The sequence below is a fragment of the Apostichopus japonicus genome, chromosome 8, assembly GCF_037975245.1.
Source record: "Apostichopus japonicus isolate 1M-3 chromosome 8, ASM3797524v1, whole genome shotgun sequence".
Classification (NCBI taxonomy): Eukaryota; Metazoa; Echinodermata; class Holothuroidea; order Aspidochirotida; family Stichopodidae; genus Apostichopus; species Apostichopus japonicus.
In genome coordinates this window covers 39082666-39107243 of record NC_092568.1, presented here as the reverse complement: position 1 = coordinate 39107243, position 24578 = coordinate 39082666, and the positions used below count along the sequence as shown (strand labels likewise).

Genomic DNA, 24578 nt, shown 5'->3' with positions numbered 1-24578 from the left:
TAGCCATCTGGGGACGTCAATTTTAAAATAAATTTCTATATGATTTCAAGAATTTGCTTGGCCCCTAAATCTGCCTCCCCTAAAGTAAGCTTAGCTATGCCATTTATACAAACTGATCATTGTATCTCGGAGACTAAAATTTGTAAATGGATCGTGCACAAGCATGGTGGATATTTTTTGTGTGGCATTTGGTTCCATGGCTCAGTGTTAATGACTACTATGTCAGTCAGCATGATAAGGGTTAGCCTCAAGGGCATTACACCAGTTTTTGGACAAAATGACCTAATCAGAAGCAGGTTTTGAACATGGTGCACAAATTTTCTTGATCAAATCTATATCTTAATGTTATTCCTTTCACAACGAAACAAAACTTAACTATGAATACACCCTCTGTATTGTTACATCTTTCAACAGCAGGTCAGAGCAATGAATAAAGGTATATAACAAAAATAATGTATTCTATACTTACTCTTGGATCCTGTTTTCCTGTGCACGTCCACCATACTGTTGACGGTACATGTAGTAGGCTGTCTGAAGAAACAATGGGTTCAGGCACATAGCTTCAAAACCTGGGTGTAAGGTGATGCATGCAGCACCTTCTTCATCCATCACAGTCCTTACTTATCTATTTCGCTGCAGCATCTACACTCCCTTGCTGTAGGCATCACAGCACATTGGCCACAATGACACCTGTAAACAATACAAACCAGTTCAAATAATAAAGAGCCAATTCAATGACTTCATACCAACCTCAATTATTGGGGCATACTGTACTAACATGTCAAAATAGAAAAGGGGCACCTCTGAAGGGCAATCTACCGTTGAAGCTCCTTACAAGTAACATCTTCTTAGAAGTCTTGCCTCTGTTGGGACAATGCTGCAAAGGAAAATAAAACAGGCTGATGTTGCCTCATTTCCAACTCTTTCCCACTTCTGAATCCATTCCCTAGATTGAGAAAATCTGGTTATGAAATTAGCTCAAACGGAAATGACAAAAAGCTGGTGTGAGGTGCCACCTTCTCCCTCCCCCACCCTTTCCCTGATTTGTGGTAACTTCACTAATTTGCCACTAGGCCTACAACTGCTAGGAAATTAATAATAGGCCACCTCTGAATTTGTTGTGCACTCTTCCAATTGGCTCCTTCAATCTACTAACCAAATGAAATATGTCTGTGTGACATGTTCCTGGGGCATGTGCTGCCACAACTTTTAAGGAAAATAGTAACTTCCTTAACTTAACTCGACCGCACATTCATGTTAATTTTCCTGCCCCATCAACAAATTGGCTAGCTAAGTGTATGAGCAAAGTTAGGAAACATTTATCGGTTCTAGGCCTAACTAGTGACACAACTATCCTATATACAGTATAGTACGCTTGGCGTAACGTTACCGTTATATTCCGTCAAGATGATCAATTTCGACATCGCTGTCCGATCCCGCTTCCTCTTCGCTGGTCTCCGGTTCGAACATGTAGGGAAAAATTTCCCCACGATCGTCCACCATGTCCTCCATTTCCCTTACTTCTTCGCCGTTGCTATCTAAATACTGTGTGTCAATGCCACAGGCAGCCATTTCGCGATATTTATAAGCTATGCTGTGCTGTGTATATATGCGTACTACAGTGCGTGTATAGAAACTGTATGTGATAAGCAGTTCCAAGCGACGATATCATGCACTTTCGACTTGGTAAACAAATGACGTCATTTGTTTTCGGCTTTCCCTGAACGAGTCAATCTAGCCGATTTTTGCGGAGTTTATGTTGCTTGATAGGAAGAAAATGCAAGGAATTTATGAAAAAAGAAGTCAATGGATGTTTTGTTCGATGTCTTATGTATCAATTTGTGATTTTTCATCTTAATCCAAATCTTAACTTTCTTGTAACAGACTGCTGAAGAAGGTAATATTTTCGAGAAGTTTGAGATTTCTCCATACCCAATGCACTGCGCAGAACATATACAGTTTGCACTCTTCTGCGCTCCCCCCCGTGACGTCACTGAATCTATTACGTAATAGTACTTTTTACCGATTTCTACCCCTTTGGAGACGGAAAAAAATTGCGGTGTTGGGTTTTTGTTAATGTAAGAGTTGTTAAGTTTAATATTATGTAAAGTCAAGTTTACGTGTCGCTTGACCTTTGAATCTGAAAAACCTTTGGTAAGCATTTTTTTGTCCTTTAATGCATGTACAACTGATATGATTGTTACTGTAAATACTTTCTACATCTTACCTGAAATAACCATCGGTGATACAACTCCAAAGGAAGGCTCTGTCGTCTTGAAGATCAGAAGCTCGGAGAGAAAATGTAACCAAACCATGATGAATGTAAACAGAGTCAAATCATAAACTCTGAAAACGGAAAGAGGAAGTTGAAGTTATTAGCAAACCAGTTTCACATATTTCTACAGATTTTAACAGCTTTATTTAAACTATGAGCATGTGCAGAGTTGATTTCTTCAGGAACAGTGTCCAAAGTTTGAAGGGATAGGAATTCTTGTTACATTTTATGTCGGTTAGTTGTATTTGTATCACCCATAGATTGTTATAAAGTCGCCGCCAATAGCTACTTTTGATCACTTTAGCATAACTGTTGTGCCCTAAATACCAATGCAAATTCAGCAATTGCATTGCGGCAATTCAATAGCTTCGCCTGGTATGCTAGTATTGAGCAATATTTACAATATTTTATTTATTTGTTCCTGAAGATGCAGGTAAGAAAAGGAACAGAAACAAAGTCAGATTATCATTTATACCTTTACACGTAATATATATGTACTTACGGTCTATTATCAATGAAAACAGCACACATGAGTCTAACAACTCCTGACAACATCGTCCATGTGCCAAACATTCTTCCGATCAAAGCGTTGACTACAAGAAAGAAAAAAAAGAGAACATTTGTGAAATTCCAACATAAAAATATAAGTTCAATTGTGTTAGGTGTTAGCAATGTCACTGAACTGAAGATTGAGCTTAATTTATACATACATCATACAGGTAAATCATAGAAATAGAAAGGTAATTTGTTTTTGTTTTTTTAAAGTGCAGTATTTATTTAATTTTCTTTGGGAGTTTTGTTTCCTATCACCAATTTCTCTCCAGTATATGTATATATTTATTATATTCAAATGGGGAAAACATTCTATAAGCATTGCGCTTCTTTTTTTTTTCTCCTTTTCCATGCATTTGTATAGCTTAAATATTGTAGATCAATTAACATGATGAATGTTTTCTTTTTCTTTTTTCTGTTTACCTGTCTCTCTAGATGGTATTGTATATCAAAAATCATTCATGTACAGTACTGTACACAATTGCTGGAAATAAATTGTTGTCATTGTCATTTATATACCTTGGTCCGTGGGTTGACTGTACATTGTTTGGATGATTAGGGTGCTCTCAACAAAACATTGGACTGAACTGGCTAATGACATGAAGGCAATCAGGGTCAACCATGTCCGTAGTACTCGTTCAAACTTCTTCATGATTAGACTCTCTTTTGGGATGTTTTTCTGTAGGGGGAAGAAGAACAATCACCAGGAAATCTACACTTACAAAACTAAACTACATTCAATAACGAAGTGGGAATGAAAGTTTTAGATTTGCATCTGAAAATTTTTCAAATGGCATGAGGCATTTCTCTTCCATTTTGCATTATTTCTATTTCTAGTAAGATAAAGTTGTCAAGTAGTGGCACTCTAGCGAAGATGTACCAGTGATGCAAATAAGTTTTGGCAACAACTGAATGTACATGCATACCTGCCTTTGTGAAGATAGGCTACTGTATATCCTTGTACTCCTGCTTGATGACTGAGAATTAACTTGCATTTGTGAGATATAGAAAACTATTTTGTATCAACAACAAACATTTTTTTAAATTTTTTTTTATAAATAATGATTATTTTTAGTGGGAGTATTTGGAGCCTGCAAGGCGGTGGTCATTATCACATGGCCTAAAGTACAGGTCATCAACCAGCAGTTGTTAGCTATGATTGTAACCTGCCCAGTCTTAGGTAATTAAAAGTAGTATTTATACCAAGGTCAAAACAATAAAGTGAATAATAAAGCAGAATATGACATTTTGCTCTCTGTGTGCATCTGTGAGTGTGACATCACACGTTTTACTCTCAAGTACCCTCATGAGACATCGTATTGGTAGGCCTACAAGGCTACAGTGAATAGGCCTACACTTTCAAAATTAACATATTTATGCTCAATCTAACTTTTGATTTCTTCGAACCAGGCTTATAGTGGTAACCCTTATTTAGGCCTTCTCCTAATGTGAGGACCCATGGTACCCTTGCAGTCGCGCCGAACTTAGTGTAACTGAAGACTAGCTGTTACTGTTCGTGAGCCATAATTTATATCGCTGATCTGGTACTGTATTACACTACAGGACACTCTTAGCTTCGGTATAGGGCCTAGGCTACAGTAAGCTGTTTAGCCAGCGCCTTGGCTTCTTACTTTTCTTAGCTAGAACCTCGTTGTATTTTGCTTAGATCTTTAGCGTAGAGTTGCTACTCTATATTGTAGTAACCTATCCTCGAAATAGAACCCCTTGATGATTGTATCTACTTTTTGCTTACAAGTTACAGTTCGGTGAAAACAGCGGGAACGCGATTTGCATGCAACTTGACGAATGGACGGTTAATATTTACCTGCTCCAAACTGGCAACACAGTTTTACAAATTATAAGCAAACAACTGTTACGCAATCGGTTTGACACAGAACAACTTGTATTCTTCCAGCCCTCTAATAATGGTTGTCCTGCTTGATGAGGCTTTTGCACTGGCGACTGAGAAGTCCGAAACTATGCAATAATAACCAGCGTTTAAGAGAGGAAGGTATGTGTAGGAAAGGCACTGATAATTCGTTTTTTCATATTCAATAGGGAACTTACGAAGTAAGTCAAATTAGAGCCGAAAGGTTTAGATCGGCTTCAAAGTCCCTACCCCCCATGGATTGGCCTCATGTTAAGCCTTATATAACAGCACAGTGCAAGTTAATAGTATGCCGACTCGACATCGTACTTCGTAGTCAATCTAGTGTGGGACGTGGGTGTAGACTTAACTAAGTTACTACAGACACAGCTAAAAGACCTCGGCGCCTCGCAACCTGATATTTCCCCACAGAAAGTAGTAATACCATTCAGTCATGTTCCATTGAATCAACTGAACTTAACTTTCCCAATCTGAACACATTGTCTCATTTTAAGCTAGCCAATATATAGGCCCTACTGTATGTAACTTCAAGAGACAAGTACACAATTAAAAGGGGCACATTTGTGAAAGATTCACCCTGCAATGATTAAAAATGTGCATACTGAGCTTCATTATAGTTGCAAGCAATTTGAAAGGACAGTAGCTAAGTTTGCGCTCATCGTCCACTTACTTTGTATGTCAGCTGTCTGGTTATCTTGAACCACTGTCTGTGATGTATTGCTGTTTTGTTGCAAGATTTGTGTGGCAATTAAAACACCAGATACATTAATAATTTCCCTTAATTTTTTGGTGGTAGGCCTCAAAAGGATGCAAGTAGCACTTGAGCCTACATTCTTCCTTTCATAATTAATATAATTGACAGTGTTGTAATGCTACATTTCTGACTTGGCTTGTATTCAGTCAAAACCTTATTCTTATTTTATTTGCTTTAGACATATATCATCATAGTTTGTTCTTTGAGCTTTGCATTGAACACATTTAACTTCTGTAAAGTCACAACCTCAATTATTTTGTATCTGAGATATTTTCTTGTTTCTTCATTTCAGATAACCTAGTCAAGAAATGTCCATTTGACTAAAAGCAAGGCCATGTTGCAATGGCCAAACTACAAGCTGCTGTTTTGCTGTGTTGCCATGTTTATGATCACAGTTGCTATCCCAGTGTCTCCAGAGAAAGAGTCTAAGCTCAATGGCACTACTCCAACAATTGATAAATATCAATACAAATGCATCTTTGACGATATCCAACTGACTTCTCAGAGTACCACTACCCTCAACTACAGACATCCACCCTCCAGAGAGAAACGATCAGCAGACCATGTCTACCAACCAATCAGAATCAAGAATGTCATCGGAAATCTTGATCCACCGATGGAATCAGAAGTGATTGAAAAAATCCACAATGTTGTGGGAGCAGCTACCACCATCATTGCAAAAATATTTAAAGGTAGGCTATACATCTTAATCTTCAAAAGAGAGAGCTCTGAGTTTCGTTCATCGCATTTAACCAGAAAATATTGTATTTGAAGAGTTTTAGACTCAGCATTTAATAGTCAATTTAGAGATAATTTTGATGCATGCATTCCTTTTGTTGTTTTTCAAGATATTCCATTATTGCAACATAGGTGAAATATATATGTGGTCCAAGATTTGTTTAAGCTTCTTATGGGTGCTTTATATTCACATTTGCAATATACTAAGCACCTAAAGTTGCGAACTGTTATTCTTACCACTAAAAGTGTCAAAATCACCTAAATCTCTGTGTAAAGTAGATGCATTTCTCCCCTAAATTGTTTTTTTAATCATCTATTTTGTAGTGTACCCAGTTCAGGGCCCGCTGATTTTGTCCAGGTCTGCTACTGCCTGTTCCCGTCAGTTCTTATACGGTGTCAACATGAACAAATGTGCTGCTACTTCCTTTGCCTACACTGGGGAAGAATGTTTGGATGGATTTATGGTAACTATTTGTTCATAATATTTCATGGTCAATCTTCCTGCTGTTCATATGAATATTAATATTTTTCTCAAAAACCTGGTTTTTTTTTTTTTAAACTTTGGGCAAATTAAAATTTTAATTTGTTTCTCATAAAAATGGTGAGAAATGTTTGGATGGGTTTATTGTTAGTATGAAGGAGAAATCACAATCTCACAGTTTTCTGTGACACTCAAACAAGACCATTTTATGACAATTTTGAAGCATTTGTATTTTTGTGATATCAGGCGCTTTTCAAAACTAATTTATAACATGCTTATCTAAAGTAGTAAATGCAAAACTCTATCATATTTAACACTGTCACATTCATCACTTTCATTCCTACAGACTCTTTTTGTTCCCCTTTTTTCCTTTCCTTACCTAAAGTTCTCTTTGTTCTTTGTCTCATGTTACCCTTTCTTTTCTTTTCTTGGCCAGATACCTGATGATCATTTAGAGGGTTTATCACTCTGGACAGAAACTGGCTCAGAGCCATCTGAGGTCGTTTTTCCAAATGGTGTTGGTTTGGCTGACACAGATATTGTTCTCTACCTTAAAGCAGAGCACACAGTTGCCTGTAATAGCAAAGTAGGTCGTTTCTGCTTCCTCTTGCATATTAATATTTGGATTTAATATCAATAATATTAGGTATTTTTTGAACTTGTGTACAGTTGTATCTCCTAAGTCAAGCTATTCCAGGAATATAATAGGACAAGTGAATCAACTTCCTTTTGTAGTTTTGAATGATGGAGAAGTGGAGAAGTCTGTATTAAATTTATATGAAATTTGTTTGATCCACAAATTTGTATGATCTGATGATCCTGACTACATGATCCTGATTTCTATTTCAGCAAATTTTTGCCTACGCTGCCAGTTGTAAATTGGATCAGTTTAATCGACCAATCGCTGGACTGGTGAACTTCTGTCCAAATTATTTGAAAGAAGATGTATATGATGAGAAGGAATTTACTTTGGTGAGTGGTATTTCTTGTTGTCGGAAGCAGCTAGTTTGCTTTTGAACTATGTGAAGTATTTTCTTCATAGTTGCCAAGGGGAATCGTCAACAATTAATGAAAATAAGTCAGCCGCTATTCGCATATGAAAAGTAGACTAGGTTAGGTGCATATGCTATACGTGTGGTATATAGGTATGGGTTTAATGTTATGTTTCTTTGAAACTTACACATGCAAGGTGGACTTTATCTGAGGTTTCTTGCATCTAATGAAAATAAAACATATTCAAATTTATTTTTCACAATTGCTGATTTAAGTTTTGCATACATGTTACAGATACTACTGCATACTGTGCAAAAGTCTCTGGTTGAGTTAACGTCAGAGTAGAAATGAATGATTCATTCTTTTATATGTGTGATTTCACTTTAAGGAGTAATTCTTGGCCAGTTGGGTGAACTGGGCCATCGTATACAGAAGGCTGGTCTAATTTTGTGTGGTTTCTGTGTATTTATACATGTTTTTGATGTCTTGCGCCCTCACAGATTGACATAAATTCCTTCTATTCTCTTGTTAGGTGGCACTCCATGAGATATTCCATATTCTTGGGTTTTCACAAAGATTGTTTGATACATTTCAAGTTTGCTCAGTCTGTGGTAAGTTTTGACCAAATATTTCCCGTTATTATAGAATAAAGACAGCCTGCTCTACTTATTGTTACTTGGTTATGTATAATTCCACCGCAATTTCTTGTGCAGTGTACCTCATGATAGAAAGACAAAAAAGCAAGTTAAACTTAGCAGGGGAGGATGGGGAAAATATGCTTTAAAGGTCCAAAGAAATTAGGGAGACTTGTAGGATATGAATCATTTTTTCCGAGATAAAATTGAAGTTAAAACTTAGGGGGGGGGGGTGTAGATTATGCTTCAAAAATCCAACCAATTATGGAGAAAATATAGGATATAATTCAGTAATTAAAAAATAGTGAATTTGATTAGGCAGACTGTTTGGAGAACATGCTTCTATGTTGAGTCCCAATTTGAATTAGTACAAAATCAGGCAGGTGACTCACTTATGGCAAATAGGTCACTGCTTTTTATGGCTAATTAGTTCAGTCCATAACTGGTATTGTGGAAGGACCTAAATAGCTCTTCTATTATTTACCTAAGTTATAATTAGTACCTCATTATTAATGTTATTAATAGTATTATTATTATACTATAATTAATATTATATTATTAATATTATATTATAAATATTACCTAGTACTTAAGTATTACCTAAGTAGTAATGATAAACCTAAGTGATGAGTTCAGTTTCACAAAGTCATTCTTCACATATCTAAACATGTTTAATACTATACATGGTAAAAGAGAGGTCACACACACTCGGTTGTTTCTAAATGGTTATGATCAGTGGTTGGCCTGTCAAACTTGAATTTGGTTTAAAAATTACATTATTTGAAACAAGAGAGTTAATACTTACTGATCAGTAAATAAAACAAGTTTTAATGTATAAGTGCTTTCGCAGTTCATCTGCAAGCATTGATGTATGTTTAAACTGCTTTCAGAGTCATATGCAAGCATTGATGTATGCTTTAACTGCTTTGCAATTCATCTGCAAGCATTGATGTATGTTTTAACAGCTTTGCAGTTCATCTGCAAGCATTGATGTATGTTTTCACTGCTTTGCAATTCATTGACAAGCATTGAAATATGTTTTAGCTGTTTTGCAATTCATCTGCAAGTATTGATATATGTTTTAACTGCTTTGCAATTCATCTGCAAGCAGTGATGTATGTTTTTATTGCTTTGCAATTCTTCATCAAGCACTGAAGTATGTTTTAACTGCTTTGCAATTCATCTGCATGCATTGAAGTATGTTGTAACTGCTTTGCAATTCATCTGCAAGCATTGATGTATGTTTAACCGCTTTGTAATTTATCTGCAAGCATTGATGTATGTTTTTAGTGCTTTGCCATTCATCTGCAAGCATTGATGTATGTTTTTAATGCTTTGCAATTCATCTCCAGAGGAAGGTCTCCACTGTGAGGACAGAGGAGACATTGTCTACGAAGATGCAGCAGGACAGATTAGGCTCCACACTCCAGCCGTTTCATTAGCTGCACAAAAACAGTGGAATTGTACAGATGATAGTATCGGTGTGCCTTTGGAGAATAAAGTAAGTTCTTTTTGCTTTAAGTGAGGGTTTGGGGACAAGGGGGAAAGATGGGTTGAAAAGAATCATTGATATTTTGCAACATATCAGTTTTTGTACTGGCAGGTGGAATTTCATGATCAAGCCTTTTAAGTTCTGATCATACCTAGGATTTCATTCTTTGGTGTTGGGTTCAGTAGTAATATTTACCAGAATAATTCCAAATTGAAGAACCTTTACAAGTCATAACCAGAACACATTCAGTGTAGAGAATAAAGTTAAAAGAAGAGGAAAGAATGTACTGTTGGAGGTTCAAAGGGTGTAGGAGGGGGATGGGGGGTGGAGGTGAAGGGCTATTAGAGCTGCTCAATGTTGGTGGATGGTAGGTATGATATAGCAGAGGCGATGGGTGAGAGGGGATCGAGATCAACACATTTATTTGATGGAAACACTGCTTGTCAGGTAATTAAGTGATATATACACTAAACATTAAGTCTGTACTAATTCTCATTTCAAATTGAGAAAAATTAATTGTTCAGGTGTTTCATCCAACCATGAGAAATATCGTGCACCTGAAATTGTGAAGTCTGCTACTGAAGAATGACTGTCTACACTGCTGTAGTGTCATGTACCATAAATGCTTATACGTATTCTCTTTCTTTTGGTTGAGTGCATTATTTTTGTAGTTCTGGTTGTTCTCATATCAAACATGTCGTTTCATTTTGTAGGCTGTTTCTGTTTTTACAAAATGAGAATCAGTATTAAAATTGATCATATGTATGTAAATTTTAAAATGTGAATAATTGATCTTTGAATATATCAATGATAAATAGTCATTCAAGAATGTGTTACTAACTGTTGCTTTGATATTCTCCTTGGTTCAGAATGGAGGCAGCTCGTCATCACATTGGGAAAGTCAAGTGATGCTTGGGTCACTGATGGCTCCTGTCTTATCCGAGGTAGATATCATATCAAGAATCCAACTAAGAAATAGTTTGCATATTTTTTTTATTTTATGCTGTTTCACTGTGTATCAAGGACAAATGGTGTCTAGATTAGATTTCAGATATTTTAGAAAACAACTTTTTTATTCATTGCCTAAGGCAGAATGAATCGATATGCGATGGTGATGGTGTGTGTGTGAATGTGACACTTGTTCGTAAACACTTAACTTCAGAAGGATAACTGGGGTACATCTCATATTTGGTGAGTAGGTTCCCCTTAAGAAGAACTGGTTTGGAATTGTTGTTGGTATTGGTCAGGTCAATTGAGGTCAGCACAGGTCAAACTCTAAAAACATTGTTCACACAGTATCTCAAAATGAAAACTTTGCAGGAAGCTAAAAGTTGGTGTGTAGCTTGCCGTTAAGTAGACAATCTATGGGGTTTTTCGTGAAAGTCCAAGGTCATTTGAGGTCAACGGTCTACAAGTAAGTAAGTGTAATCAGGAATTACTGCACAATATCTTAAACTGCTCTGAATTCTCAATATTGAAGACCTCAAGGATTTACTTGACAAAAAAAAATCATTACAGTTGCCCTTAGTAGTGCTTGTTATTACAACAAGTACATTAAATGACAGATAGTTGTCCAAATATTTGCCCAAATATGATGCCGATGATGGAAGGTCATTTGAAGTCAACAGAGGTCAAATTCTGGAACCCATGTACGCTTACAAACGCAATTATTTCTATGATGAATGGCTTTGCAGTGGTGTCACTTACTGACCCTTCCTCTTTTGAGTGGCTGACGGGGATTTCCCATTTCCACTAATGACCGTTATCTGTCATCAACATTCAGAAGTGTAGTACCTCTGTAATGATCAAGTTATCTGGTGTGATGTTATGGTACTTTACTTCAGGACACATTTTCCTCAGTTGCTCTATCAATCAGGTGATTCCATACACAACATACGGTTGCGTAGTCAGGATTTCGAATGTCGTAGGCATGACTATCTGAGCGGAGCGACACCATCGGTAAGCGCGGAGCGTGTAAGAAAATTTTTGGTTTTACAAACCCCCCAGATGGCCAGAAATGGCCCTCTCCAGAGTGTTCATTCTGGTTCCCTGGCCTCTTGCTAACTTGAGACACCTCATTCAATATCACTTTAATCCCAAAAACAAACAAGTTAAAATAGTACGTAATTCAATACTACATAATGTATTTAAATTTAGCAAGGTACATGTACAGAGTAGTCTTACTTTTCAACTTCTGAGATACTTGTAGATACAAAGATAGGCCAGAAATGTTTTTGATACAACTATAGCCAGTAATTGTCTTTGATACAACTGTAGCTACTGTAGTAAATGTTTATTGAAAAGGCTGTTTTGGAACTTGGAACGCCGATCGTGACAACAACAGGCAACAAAGTGCTGGAGCTCTATAAAGTCTGTTAATCAACAATAGGCTTATCTGATTGTGGAATGTTTCTCAACTGAAATATTATCTGCATAAATGGGTTCTTAACTAGATGTTAAAAAACTGACAAGATCGGAGCCTAGTCTTTTTCGGCGGGTAGAGTGTTAAATGAAACGGCACACGATAGAAATGACAGTCTATATGACAGAGGAATAGGTCACCTAATTTAGCCATATTCTTGCTACGTTCATTTCAATAGTTTTTCCTGTCTAGACTCTTAAACTCGTCCAGCAAGCTTATGGATTTGAATTATGGGTGTTTTAAAAAAAAGATAACTTGGCCAAAAAAAGTGTAGGCCCGGGCCTACAGTGCTACATACTGGCCATGCCCCTGGTATAAACTTATATGCCAAGGGAACACTTACGGTATCCTGCTGGCTGTCTGGTCTATAATATTACAAAGTCTAAGAATGTTATTTTGTCACTGCGGATAATGACACAACGTCATAAAGATTCGTTCAACTTTAAGTGACTAATTAGTGGTATACGATACTAGGTCCATTTTAATGAGTTCTCGTTTGATCTATCTACAGCCACACCTTACATTTCTTGATGAAATCACCCTCTCTGTTTTTGAAGACTCTGGATGGTACAAAGTCAACTATGAATATTCCGACGAATATCCCTGGGGCAAAGGTCAAGGATGTGAATTTGCAAATTCTGATTATTGTCTGCAAGATTCAGAATACTTTTGTAATAGCAGGTACAATTGTTAATTGATTGTTGAAATAGCACAGTGGTTCCCAACCTATAGATAAATTACCCTGTTAAGGGGATGGGTGTGGGGGGGGAGGTAGGGAAATTAGTCAATTTTGGGTTAAATGGCATTACTGCTTGCAGTTATTGTAGAAACTTCAGGTAGACTTATTGGTTTAAGCCTCTGTGATATGTTATCTAACCGTTCTTAACCCTTTTATGTAGATGTGACATAGGGAGGTAGCTGGGTCAGAGTGGTTAGGGAGGGTTTAGGTGAGTTGTGTTGCAAAAAGGTGGGAACCACTGATCTTGTAAAATGGCTGATTTCTTTGCTTGTATTTTTCACATTTATTTACATTTGTAAGAGTATAATGAAGTGGTTGTAGACTAGATGCCTCTCTGTACTTTGGTTTGAGGTCTTCATGCAAATACAACACTAAATCTTTATGATAACATTTGTCTTGTCTTTCTTTCCATGAATACTAGGTTTGTAAAAATGAAATGTATTTTTTTGTTGGGTTCTGTAAACTTCTGTAAATATGTCTGTGGTGAATGTTCTCCTTGTGTCTAATAGACATTCAGTAGCAAAGACAAGTTTTAAAAGCAAAAAAATTATAAAAGTGACCTTAAATGGTTCTGTTCTGTTTTTCTGCCAAGTAAACAATTGATGAGAGGAAATAATGTCTTGCTCAAAAGTTCCAGCTAGGTGATATAATAGAAAGAGTGGTAGCATTTCATTTGGATGGCTGATATATTTTTATTTTTGTTGCCATCAGTAACTCGGGTTGCCATTACCTCCACGAAGACATTGCCACCTGCACTTCAGATGAGTACCTGGGTGGGTGCAGCATATTCAAATCACAGGTATTAAACAAACACTTTGTTTTCCATAGTATAAGAAGTAGTATTACTACTTTAAGCTCACTTGAGGTTTATTTTTTATTCATTCATACTTAGTAAAGATTCCTAAATCCTATTGGTCCATTCAGGTCAGCTGACCGTGGTTAATCCTGTGAGTAATGCACGGTAAAATTACGGGGCATCACTTTAATAAATCTTTGGTTATATGTAACCAAAAATGTTTTGTTTTATGATTTTTCTCCCACACAAATGGTAGTGTATGAATGAACGGGGTTAATGAACGGTCTAGCGTGCGTTACTCACATGATTAATGCACTCCGGGTGTTAATGCTATCGCTGGATGCACTCGGGCTCTGCTACACTCCGCCCTCGTGCATCGCTTGCATTATCCCCCAATCGTGCATTAATCCTGTGAGTAACGCACGCTAGACCGTTGATTAACCCCTTAATTCGTGCAAAAGAGGGCATTTTGTCTCTCGTAGAAATGTCTGGAGAGGAAGGAGGTGTCATGGCAGTTAATACAGTCTGTAAACTTTAAAGCATTTAAATAATGCTACAAATGTTCACAAGTAATTTTATGAGTCAGGGTAGTGATATACCATATATACCATCACATAACCTTCTGTGCAAAAGATGAAGTTGAACTCATCTCTCTTGATATGACAATTTGATAAAGTGATGGTGGCACTTTGAATTAGAAGTGACGATATTAGGTATTTTCTCAGTGGCAGAGACAAGGAATGTTGGAGCTAAAACAGTATCTTGATATACCATATATACCATCACATACCCTGCTGTACAATAGATGAAGTTGAAGTCATCTCTCTTGATATGACAATTTGATAAAGTGATGGTGGCACTTTGAATTAGAAGTGACGGTATTAGGTATATATCTCAGTGGCAGAGACAAGGAATGTTGGAGCTAATACAGTATATTTTGAACCTGCCTGTAATTTCATTTTTCACCTTTCAGTATAATATTTTTGTACCCCAGAAATGGTGTGGAGCAGTAAATACAACAAAGGAAACCAACGCTACCTCCATGTGTTACTTATCTAACCTCTTGCCGACGGTGAGATATTACACTTTTTGTTCTTTTGGGTGAAATATGGTTTTTAATTAGTATTTTGAAGGAGGGTGAGGTGAGGGTTAATGTTCTTCTGTAATGGTCCACCAGCTGCATCCAAGCTTTGAAGATGACATATATAAAACCTTCATTATTATTCATCTTACTCTGAGTTTTAAGGGTATATAATTTATCTTCAGTACATTTCAAATTTTAAAATAATTCTTTTTTTAATAATGTCAAAACAATTGAGTGACAACAAATTAAAGCAAAAATATCGTCTGAGGTTATTATTAAAGTGTATCTATGATATTTACACACCTGTTTGCTTCAAGTTCATTGCTGTGACAAAATGGGACAACTTCATCTATGAACATTATTTAATTTACAGGTAGAAATTGAGTTTAAATTTCACTGGAATGCTTAGATTTTGTTCCTCTTCATTAAAAACCAATACTGAGTTATTATATTCAATTTGCCATATTTGTTTTCAAAAATTTGTGACTTAATATAAATATTGAGTTATTATATGGGTACATATTTGCATGCGTGTAAAGGTAAATCACAGTGATATACAACGGTCAGCAAGATATATACAATTACATTACATCATTCCAGAAATTGACAGCTAACTAGACTACATAATTATACCAAAAAAGAATTCTGGTTAAACTGCCTTTTCTATCATTATTTTATCACTGTTTCTTTTTCTTGAAATGGAGAGTATTCAGATGATAGTATATTGTGAATTAACATATGTGGTATCAATTCATTTACCCTAGTTACTGCTAGTGGTTATAACAGTCCATCCTTAATATTCGTTTACGCAGACCAATGGTCACTCTGAGCTGAGAGGTCAGTGTTACCTTTCCAGATGTATCAACAACTCCAGTCAGTACGAGATCAAAGTAAACAACTCACAGTGGATTTTATGTATCCCTGGTGAACCTGTGACTGTAAGTATGACAAATACAGATACGGTATGGGAAGTGTAGGGCAGGAGGAGGTTAAATGGAGAGAAGGGAAAGTGGCAGTTACCCAGAAATGCAAGATACATAGCAATAGCATATCATAGTCATGGTGGCAGTTACCCAGAAATGCAAGATACATAGCAATAGCATATCATAGTCATGGTGGCAGTTACCCGGAAATGCAAGATACATAGCAATAGCATATCATAGTCATGGTGGCAGTTACCTAGAAATACAAGATACATAGCAATAGCATATCATAGTCATGGTGGCAGTTACCCAGAAATGCAAGATACATAGCAATAGCATATCATAGTCATGGTGGCAGTTACCTAGAAAAACAAGATACATAGCAATAGCATATCATAGTCATGGTGGCAGTTACCCAGAAATGCAAGATACATGGCAATAGCATTTTATAGTCATGGTGGCAGTTACCCAGAAATGCAAGATACATGGCAATAGCATATCATAGTCATGGTGGCAGTTACCCGGAAATGCAAGATACATAGCAATAGCATATCATAGTCATGGTGGCAGTTACCCAGAAATGCAAGATACATTCCAATAGCATATCATAGTCATGGAGGCAGTTACCTAGAAATACAAGATACATTCCAATAGCATATCATAGTCATGGAGGCAGTTACCCAGAAATGCAAGATACATGGCAATAGCATTTTATAGTCATGGTGGCAGTTACCCAGAAATGCAAGATACATTCCAATAGCATATCATAGTCATGGTGGCAGTTACCCAGAAATGCAAGATACATTCCAATAGCATATCATAGTTTTGGTGGCAGTAACCCAGAAATGCAAGATACATAGCAATACCGTATCATAGTCATGGTGGCAGTTACCCAAAAATGCAAGATACATACCAATAGCATATCATAGTCATGGTGGCAGTTACCCAGAAATGCAAGATGCATACCAATAGCATATCATAGTCATGGTGGCAGTTACCCAGAAATGCAAGATACATAGCAATAGCATATCATAGTCATGGTGGCAGTTACCTAGAAATGCAAGATGCATAGCAATAGCATATCATAGTCATGGTGGCAGTAACCCAGATATGCAAGATACATAGCAATACCGTATCATAGTCATGGTGGCAGTTACCCAGAAATGCAAGATACATAGCAATAGCATATCATAGTCATGGAGGCAGTTACCCAGAAATGCAAGATACATACCAATAGCATATCATAGTCATGGGCCTTTACTAGTACAATATTCTGTTAATATGTCAAGTATTTAACGCCCAATGATGTAGGTAAACATTGTTGTTTCTTTTGTGTATCTCCCTGGCGGCTGGTTAGTCACTATGTTACTCATAGGCTAAAGTGTTGCTTGCAAAATGACAGTGACGTCATCAACATTCTTTCATCGTGAACTTGGTGTTGTTTTCAGACCTACAGTTTATAGTCATTGTTTCTTATTTTAGAGGACACAAGAATGTCCTTCTATCGTAACGATTTATTAAAATATGAGTGGATATTCTTAACTTGTTTGTGAAAAGTGGTCGCTATGAGACATTCCATTATGTGGTAGGTAGAAAGAAAACTTTCCCCCAATCTGAATAGACTATATATAACCTTCGGTTGTGAGTATTCTCATTCTTAAAATTTTACTTGTAATTTTCATAAATATCATTGAAAACATATGACATTTGACTATCCAAAGTATCCAATTGTTGAATTATGTAGCTGATATTCACTCAACCTTTTCATTGATTGATGATTTTGGATGTTTGGGTCAAATGGAATCCCTCCTACAAAGTGTCATTTTGCTCAGTCAAACTATTGCTACAAGAATCATTTCAATTGGTCTGGCAAACAGCGTTTGGTATTAAACTCTCAGCAATAACATAAACCGCAACCAATACACAATATTACCTTGTAGCCAGGGTGTTTAGGAGTCACCGTAAGTACCTTTCTAGTTTCTACTCTTCTTGTTTTGTTATGATTTCCTTTAGATACCTGGATACATTGGTGAAGTCCATTGCCCTCCAGGTAATGTCATCTGTCGAGACAAGACCAGCATTCTTGATATCCTCAATACTTCACCAATTGACATACCAACATCTCCTTTGTTTTCTTGTGAGTAAAAAATATTTCAACCCTTTTTTTGTGGATTAAAAAAAAATAGCCCTTTTACTCACCAATCCATGATAGACTTGCATCCCCTACCGTACCATATCTCTCAAGCATGAATAAATCCAAGGGCCCATAAGCAATTAAACATGCGGCTCTCCTTTCTCGCATATTTATATCTTCACCTAATGTATTCCACACTAGTTGCCATAGATACTACACCAATGACAAGTGATGGAAAGTTTAATGAAGTAGCCTCAGGTATGATAAATCCATCTTTGTATATGAAATTTTAATATAGTTTAAACAAGAATCAAGGAATAACTTAACACCTCTTTTCTCACACTTCCCCACATATCACAGTCTTTGTAGCTTTTTAAAACCTTAAGAGGAATATTAGTTTACATTCAAGTAAAACAAGTATTATTATTTTTTTCCAACAGTCACAACTCAAGCTACTGAAATACAAACCGTCATCTCAATCCAGTTTAACTTTTCTGCTCAAGATGTTGACCATGACCAGGTGAAGGTGGCTTTCCTATCGTCGATATGCCAGCTGATTCCCGTAAACCGGTGAGTAGTATAAGATGGTCTTATTCAGACTGGAATATTCCAGCTGCCCAGTCGTTGTAATGAGCCTCGACTTATTCCATCAATTAAGTGATTTTGAGGTCAACAAATCAAGGTTGGTTCAATGCAGCGCTGATATACTGTACCACTATTCAATCTCGGACTTGATGCAGAACTGGGAGCTTTGTTATGTGTTACTCAACTGCTATATTGACATAATTGGCAGGGGGGTAGAGAGACTCCACTACCACTTCCCCCCCCCCCCACTCCCACCTCCACCACAAAAACGAGTGAGGTGTTTGTACCCTCTAAAGGATTCCTAAATCCTAAGTGGATTCCTTTAATTTCATTAAAGGATCAAAAACATTGTATTTTGAAGACCTTCAATCCAACTTAGCATACATATAGCACAAACATTGCATTTTAATTTTACCTGCTATATTTTTGTGATATGTGTGGCATTCTATCCTTGTGTGCATCCTTTTGCGGCAGCCTGTACTTTACACTGTACTTTATTAGATTGAAGGATTGAGCCGAAACTCTTTAACACAATGCACTTAAGTATGTTTTGAGTATTTACAGACCAAGCCTTTTACTTTTGATAGATATATACTGCACGTTATATTCAATATCAGTGCTGGATGACATAACTTTTAACCAAACTGAATGATTTTCTCTCATTTTGCCTTCTTTTTTCAGATCTTCAGTTGTCATTACAGATACTTATTTGGATCAGGGTATTTTTCAATTTACCTTCCTCAATTTGACAACTCAAGGTTAGTTTTTGCGTTAATAAACTGTTAACTTGCTGACTTTGTGGTTTTAATAAAGAACCCAGTGAATGTCTCACAGTTCAAAGTTTGGATCGCTCTGATCTTTGTTCTCTTTTAAAATAATATGGAGTCAGTTTCAATTCTTCATTTACTTATGTATTTATAAATAAAAATATCAAATTACTCTTGAAATCCCTTCCCTGCTGCCGTCAAGTTGTATCGAATGTAACCGGGGCGTGATCCCCGGTTACATGGTATGCAGGTTACTGTGGCTTCTGATTGGCGCCCGAAGCAAAGGACTGACTATACAGGGATGGCTACCAACTAAGGGTTGGATAGCTGAGTAGGTAGAGCACTGCTGGGCTTGTAACCCAGAGCTGGTCACTTTTTCAAAGTCATCTTCGAGCCATAAATGTCTCTGCTATTTTCGATACCATGGTTCCTGTGTACAAAGACTGTTATATGTCTTTGCACTTGTATAGCAATTTGCTAATTCTTGCAAAACATTTTGCGAAACAGTGTCAGATAAGTTATTCCCCGGAGACGGCTGTGAATTGCCAAGCAGTCAGAGTAAATCATCGGGAGGAGTGCTTGCACGGCTGCTGAAAATTTAACGTTGTTGTCAGTTAAGCCATCATCGTTGTGAGAAAAACACAAACGGATGTGTTTTAATAAATTTACATTATTCACAAAATTTGTCCCTGAAAGTGAGGAATCTGAGGTCATTGTTCTTTCTAGTTTCCATCCATCTCTTCCTTTTAACTGGCGGTTGGGGGAGGGATTACAATGTTACACTGTTTTACCCCCCTCCCCTCTTGTCATTTCTGGATATTCCATTGGCTGTAGATTGCCACATACGGGTAATACAAGATGCATTTTGGTGTAGAAAATATCAACTGTTTAAAACGATTAACGTCTGCCACCATTAATATATTCTGATAAAATGATAACATTGATAAAATGATGTTATTATGTGTGGTTATATTTTGTTAATATCTTCTTGGAAATATTAATTTGAGGAAAACATTATGACTAAAATACTTATTCACACTGTCTCACAAATTTTCTTTTTCTTTTCTTGCAGAAGTAATGCTACACACTGATACGTTACAAGCTGCTGTTATTAATCAAGAGTTTCAATTATATTACCAGAACCAGTCTTTCACCGCTTATCAGTAAGTTAAATCCGGGTTTAATTCAGTTAAAATTTCTATTTCCGTCCTCGGCAAAATAAATGATATTTAGAGGTCAAAGAAATATAGGAATGAAGAAAAGTTACTAAAATATATAATAGTTTGATGTAAAGAAACAAAATGAATCACCATTATATGGAATAAGTAAGATTAGAACAACAAATGAAGTTTATGTAATCAAATTTTTCATCATCATCAAGTTTTCATGTATTTTCAGTAAAGGTCGTTTGGTTTGCATTGGAATATATTGGCTTCCACAATGCATGGAGAGAAGGGCAGAGGTATTTTGTATTTTGACACTTTTGTGGAAAGTGTTATATAGTTCAAAGAAATGTCACTAATACTCCTACAGTGATCCATTTTTGAGAAAAGCAAAAACAAATATGGCGTGATCAATTAATAGATCTAGTATCCTTTTTTTTCTCGTCACAGATTTACAATCCTTCCTCACCTATGGACAGAAGGCATTGATGCTAGTTTATACACAACTGGACCAAACACTACAAGAGACATATCGCATTTCACTCCGTCCTTACTGTTGGCAATTGTAATTATTGGGTGCACCCTACTCACAGTCCTCTTTGCATTAGCGGTGTTGGCGTTGAAGATGGTGAAGCAACAAGCCATGGTGGCCCCGCTACCAACGATAAGCATGGATGTCGAGGTGACATGTAGCCCAAGGGTTCATGTTAAAGAGCCCAGAAATGCATACCAGGTACCATCTAGAGAGAATACTAGCACATTTATCTGATGGTTGCTATGTATTCTATAACAATAACCACTGACCTCACCACAAAAATATAAACAAGGAACACATGTAATGTTCTAAAATTTGAATTTATTCATCACAGGAAAACTGTCAAATTGAAGAAATTTAAATTAGAATTGTTGAATCTTATTCAAGGTTTGTGTAACAAAATATCTTGCCTGAGCTGGAATTTTCCGTCCATTTCAAACTATTTTTGCTCTCACCGTAGATGTTATTTTATATCTTTTCATATTTATTTTTCTCAGTGTTTTAGCATATTTTATGCAGACAATTTGATCACATTAACACCATGGTGTTTTGCAAGTAATTTAATTGTCCTTTTAATGTTTGTGTTACTGCTAGAAACAGCGTGAGTACAAGCCATGTTTAGCAGTTGTCTTCCCGGAACTGTGTGCTCTCTGTGTGCTCTCACTGTGTGCTCTCACTGTGTGCTCTCACTGTGTGCCCTCTGTGTGCTCTTACTGTGTGCTCTCACTGTGTGCTCTCACTGTGTGCTCTCCCTGTGTGCTCTCACTGTGTGCCCTCTGTGTGCTCTTACTGTGTGCTCTCACTGTGTTCTCTCACTGTGTGCTCTCACTGTGTGCTCTCTGTGTGCTCTCATTGTGCGCTCTCTCCCAGAGGAATCTACCAAGTAGGGATACTTTGCGTGTCTTTTGAATTTCTGATTCATCATGTATTTATTCATTATCAAACTTTTTTGTAAATGAGCTCAGAACATCTTCCGTTACATTTGTTAAGAAAAGAGTTTAAATCATTACAAGTCATTTGGATTGTCCATGACAGATTCATCCTTTGTTTATAGCTTTCCTGTATTTAAGTCAGTTTCTATAATTTTCTAATTGAAGTGCTAAATGCATGACGAGTGATTCACTTCATTTTATGTCAGCTTTCTTCAGAGTTAATTAGGTGACCGCTCTTCCAATATATTAATGATGTAGCTAGTGAACTCAAACACGTCAACTAAATACCTTGTCTTACTTTTGTGGAGTAATCCATATCAATTTAAAAAATTCAGTATTGTGTCTTACTCTGTATTAAACCAATGGATGTTGTACTTGCCAGACATCTTTTGTAGGGAGGACTATTTTTGTCAATGCTCAAAGTTTTATAGTTTTCATCTTGAAAAGGCTGATGTTTTAACTCTAACTTTGCTGATACCTTTTTGTTCAACATTTTATGAACTCTTTCCTTTCAAAGGAAAATCAGAAATATGTGAAGTGTTGAAGGTGCTTCTTTTTAAAAATCCAACTCAAATATTTTTGTCCCATCAGTCTCACAAAAATGTACCTCATCTTTTAATGTACTATTAAACATTACTTTTGCTCAAAGTTTTTTTAGTTTTCATCTTGAAATGGCTGATATTTTAACTCTAACTTTTGCTTTTACCTTCTTTTTTTTTGAACATTTATGAACTCTTTCCTTTCAGAGGAAAATCAGAAATATGTGAAATCTTGAAGGTCCTTTTTAAAAATCCAACTCAAATATTTTTGTCCCATTAGTCTCACAAAAATGTACCTCTTCTTTTAAGGTACTATTTTAACTCTTAGCTTTTGCTGTTACTTTTTTTGAAGCATTTATGAACTCTTTCCTTTCAAAGGAAAATCAGAAATATGTGAAATTTAGAAGGTCCTTCTTTTTAAAAATCCAACTCAAATTTTTTTGTCCCATAAGTCTCACAAAAATGTACCTCATCTTTTAATGTACTATTAAGCATTACTTTTGCTCAAAAGTTTTATAGTTTTCATTTTGAAATGGCTGATATTTAACTCTAACTTTTGCTTTTACTTTTTTTTTTAAACATTTTATGAACTCTTTCCTTTCAGAGGAAAATCAGAAATATGTGAAATTTTGAAGGTCCTTCTTTTTAAAAATCCAACTCAAATATTTTCCACATTAGTCTCACAAAAATGTACCTCATCTTTGAATGTACTATTAAACATTAAATCCTGTGGTGGAGTGGGTTTAAAGAAATGAAACCTAAGATCTGGATTATTGTTAGTTTTAATGTTAGTCAGATCTAAGTAAATCATTCCCGTGTACGTATAATCCTTACTTTCCTATCCAGAGTAGTCTTTGTACATATCTTAAAGATTTAAAATATTTGCTTAAATGTTTAACTGGATTTCTGGAGTGAAGTTTTAGCTGTGAGCGCTTCCAGGTAGTATCGTTAAAATGTTTAATGCATTAGCATTGTAAATTTAAAGCATGTAAGACATGGTAGAATTATCATAAATATTAATATTATAATGTTGTTAATATAATTATTTGTTGATCTATGAATGTTTGCAGTGAGGTCTCAAGTGTCCTAGGTGTGCCTCATTAAGAATAAAAATTTATTCACTTCTATAACCTCATGATTACACTGTAACACTTACAATTTAACCATTTCCACTGTCTAGACTTTTGATGGAGGTCAGATTTGTAGAGAGATTGGCTTTTACAGTTTTTAAAGTTCTGCTCTCCTTATTTTCAAACATTCATCAGCAAGAATAAGAAAATGCTTTCCAACATCTTTTTAGGTTTTATCTGTTCCTAACAATATTGAAGTCCGTCCTCATGTTGTCATTTGTTCTTCATCAGTGAATTATTTATGGAAAAACCGTCCATTTTAGTATTTTATTTGCTTTTATAGATCTTCTTCCGAAAGATAAATGAGTTTTTTTTAAAAAGCGTTTTGTTTAGGAATCTTTTGTCAAGTACCAATTTGAATGTCTGAAAGGGGAGCGTCTCGGAACTGAAAAATTCATTCTGAGACCGGCACCTGACGTATACATCTTGGTATGATATTATGCATCAAGATAGTTTAGTGTAGAGTACCATCACCACTGATTGCAAGTAGAATTGGAAATGTAGCATTTTTACTTTTTCTCTGGGCCAACCAAAGGGATATTAGCGCCCTTATGCAGGGAAGTCTTGTAACTGAAAGCAGTAAATTCCTTTAAGATGCATTCAAATTAGGAATGTTTTAATATAGCATGTGTGGACATTTTTTACCTCATTCTGTTCATCATTGTATAACACTTACATAATATGTTAACTCTAAAGTCATAAGACTCAATTGCAGAGGAAATTATATCTAGCATATATATTTATTTTCTCCATGTAGGTTTTTGTATATGATAAAGTGCTTTGAAATACATTCACTTGATATCAGTTTATAACAATTTTTATGAGGTATTTCTGATCTGTTTCTATTGCTTGGGTGTTGAACTGACTGATGAATATGTAAATTCTGGAAAGGAATCAGAGGTTGTTAACTTCTATCATGTTTAGGGTATAATGCTGTATCGTAAGTAAATACAAAGTTCATTAATTGCTCCTCCTGTACTACATTCACTCGTCTTAAACAGATGGGGCATGGTATACACTT

General features: G+C 36.1%; 2 protein-coding genes and 2 long non-coding RNA genes across 6 annotated transcripts in view; 1 reads left to right on the top strand and 3 right to left on the bottom strand.

The window, feature by feature from the left end:
• The window catches only part of LOC139971949 (uncharacterized), a 1890-nt gene extending 1051 nt beyond the window's left edge, over nucleotides 1-839 (bottom strand). The window contains exon 1 of the long non-coding RNA XR_011794539.1: nucleotides 470-839. This is a non-coding gene — a long non-coding RNA (uncharacterized lncRNA). The remainder of the gene's footprint in view (nucleotides 1-469) is intronic.
• The window catches only part of LOC139971946 (ergosterol biosynthetic protein 28 homolog), an 11035-nt gene extending 6254 nt beyond the window's left edge, over nucleotides 1-4781 (bottom strand). The window contains exons 1-4 of one of the 3 annotated variants that reach the window (XM_071978806.1): nucleotides 4653-4781; nucleotides 3347-3506; nucleotides 2778-2868; nucleotides 2228-2346 (exon numbers count right to left, since the gene is read on the bottom strand). In XM_071978806.1, the coding sequence (XP_071834907.1) occupies nucleotides 2228-2346; nucleotides 2778-2868; nucleotides 3347-3479 (343 nt within the window). In that variant the 5' untranslated portion in view covers nucleotides 3480-3506; nucleotides 4653-4781. Of the gene's footprint in view, nucleotides 1-2227; nucleotides 2347-2777; nucleotides 2869-3346; nucleotides 3507-4458 lie in introns of all 3 variants that reach the window. The other 2 variants (XM_071978805.1, XM_071978804.1) reach the window with 2 other exon arrangements.
• Nucleotides 4698-22843, top strand: LOC139971930 (ciliated left-right organizer metallopeptidase-like). The gene is made up of 17 exons (XM_071978779.1): nucleotides 4698-4838; nucleotides 5762-6161; nucleotides 6532-6671; nucleotides 7125-7274; nucleotides 7538-7660; nucleotides 8214-8292; nucleotides 9669-9817; nucleotides 10678-10752; nucleotides 12742-12911; nucleotides 13681-13768; nucleotides 14760-14837; nucleotides 15662-15787; nucleotides 17786-17909; nucleotides 18347-18476; nucleotides 19173-19249; nucleotides 20331-20421; nucleotides 20872-22843. The coding sequence occupies exons 2-17, from the start codon at nucleotides 5804-5806 to the stop codon at nucleotides 21188-21190; spliced, it is 2277 nt and encodes a 758-aa protein (XP_071834880.1). The 5' UTR covers nucleotides 4698-4838; nucleotides 5762-5803; the 3' UTR covers nucleotides 21191-22843.
• LOC139971952 (uncharacterized) lies at nucleotides 21456-24578 on the bottom strand. Its single transcript, XR_011794541.1, has 2 exons — nucleotides 22724-24578; nucleotides 21456-22495 (listed from the first exon to the last, which is right to left on the bottom strand). It is a non-coding gene; the product is annotated as an uncharacterized lncRNA (long non-coding RNA).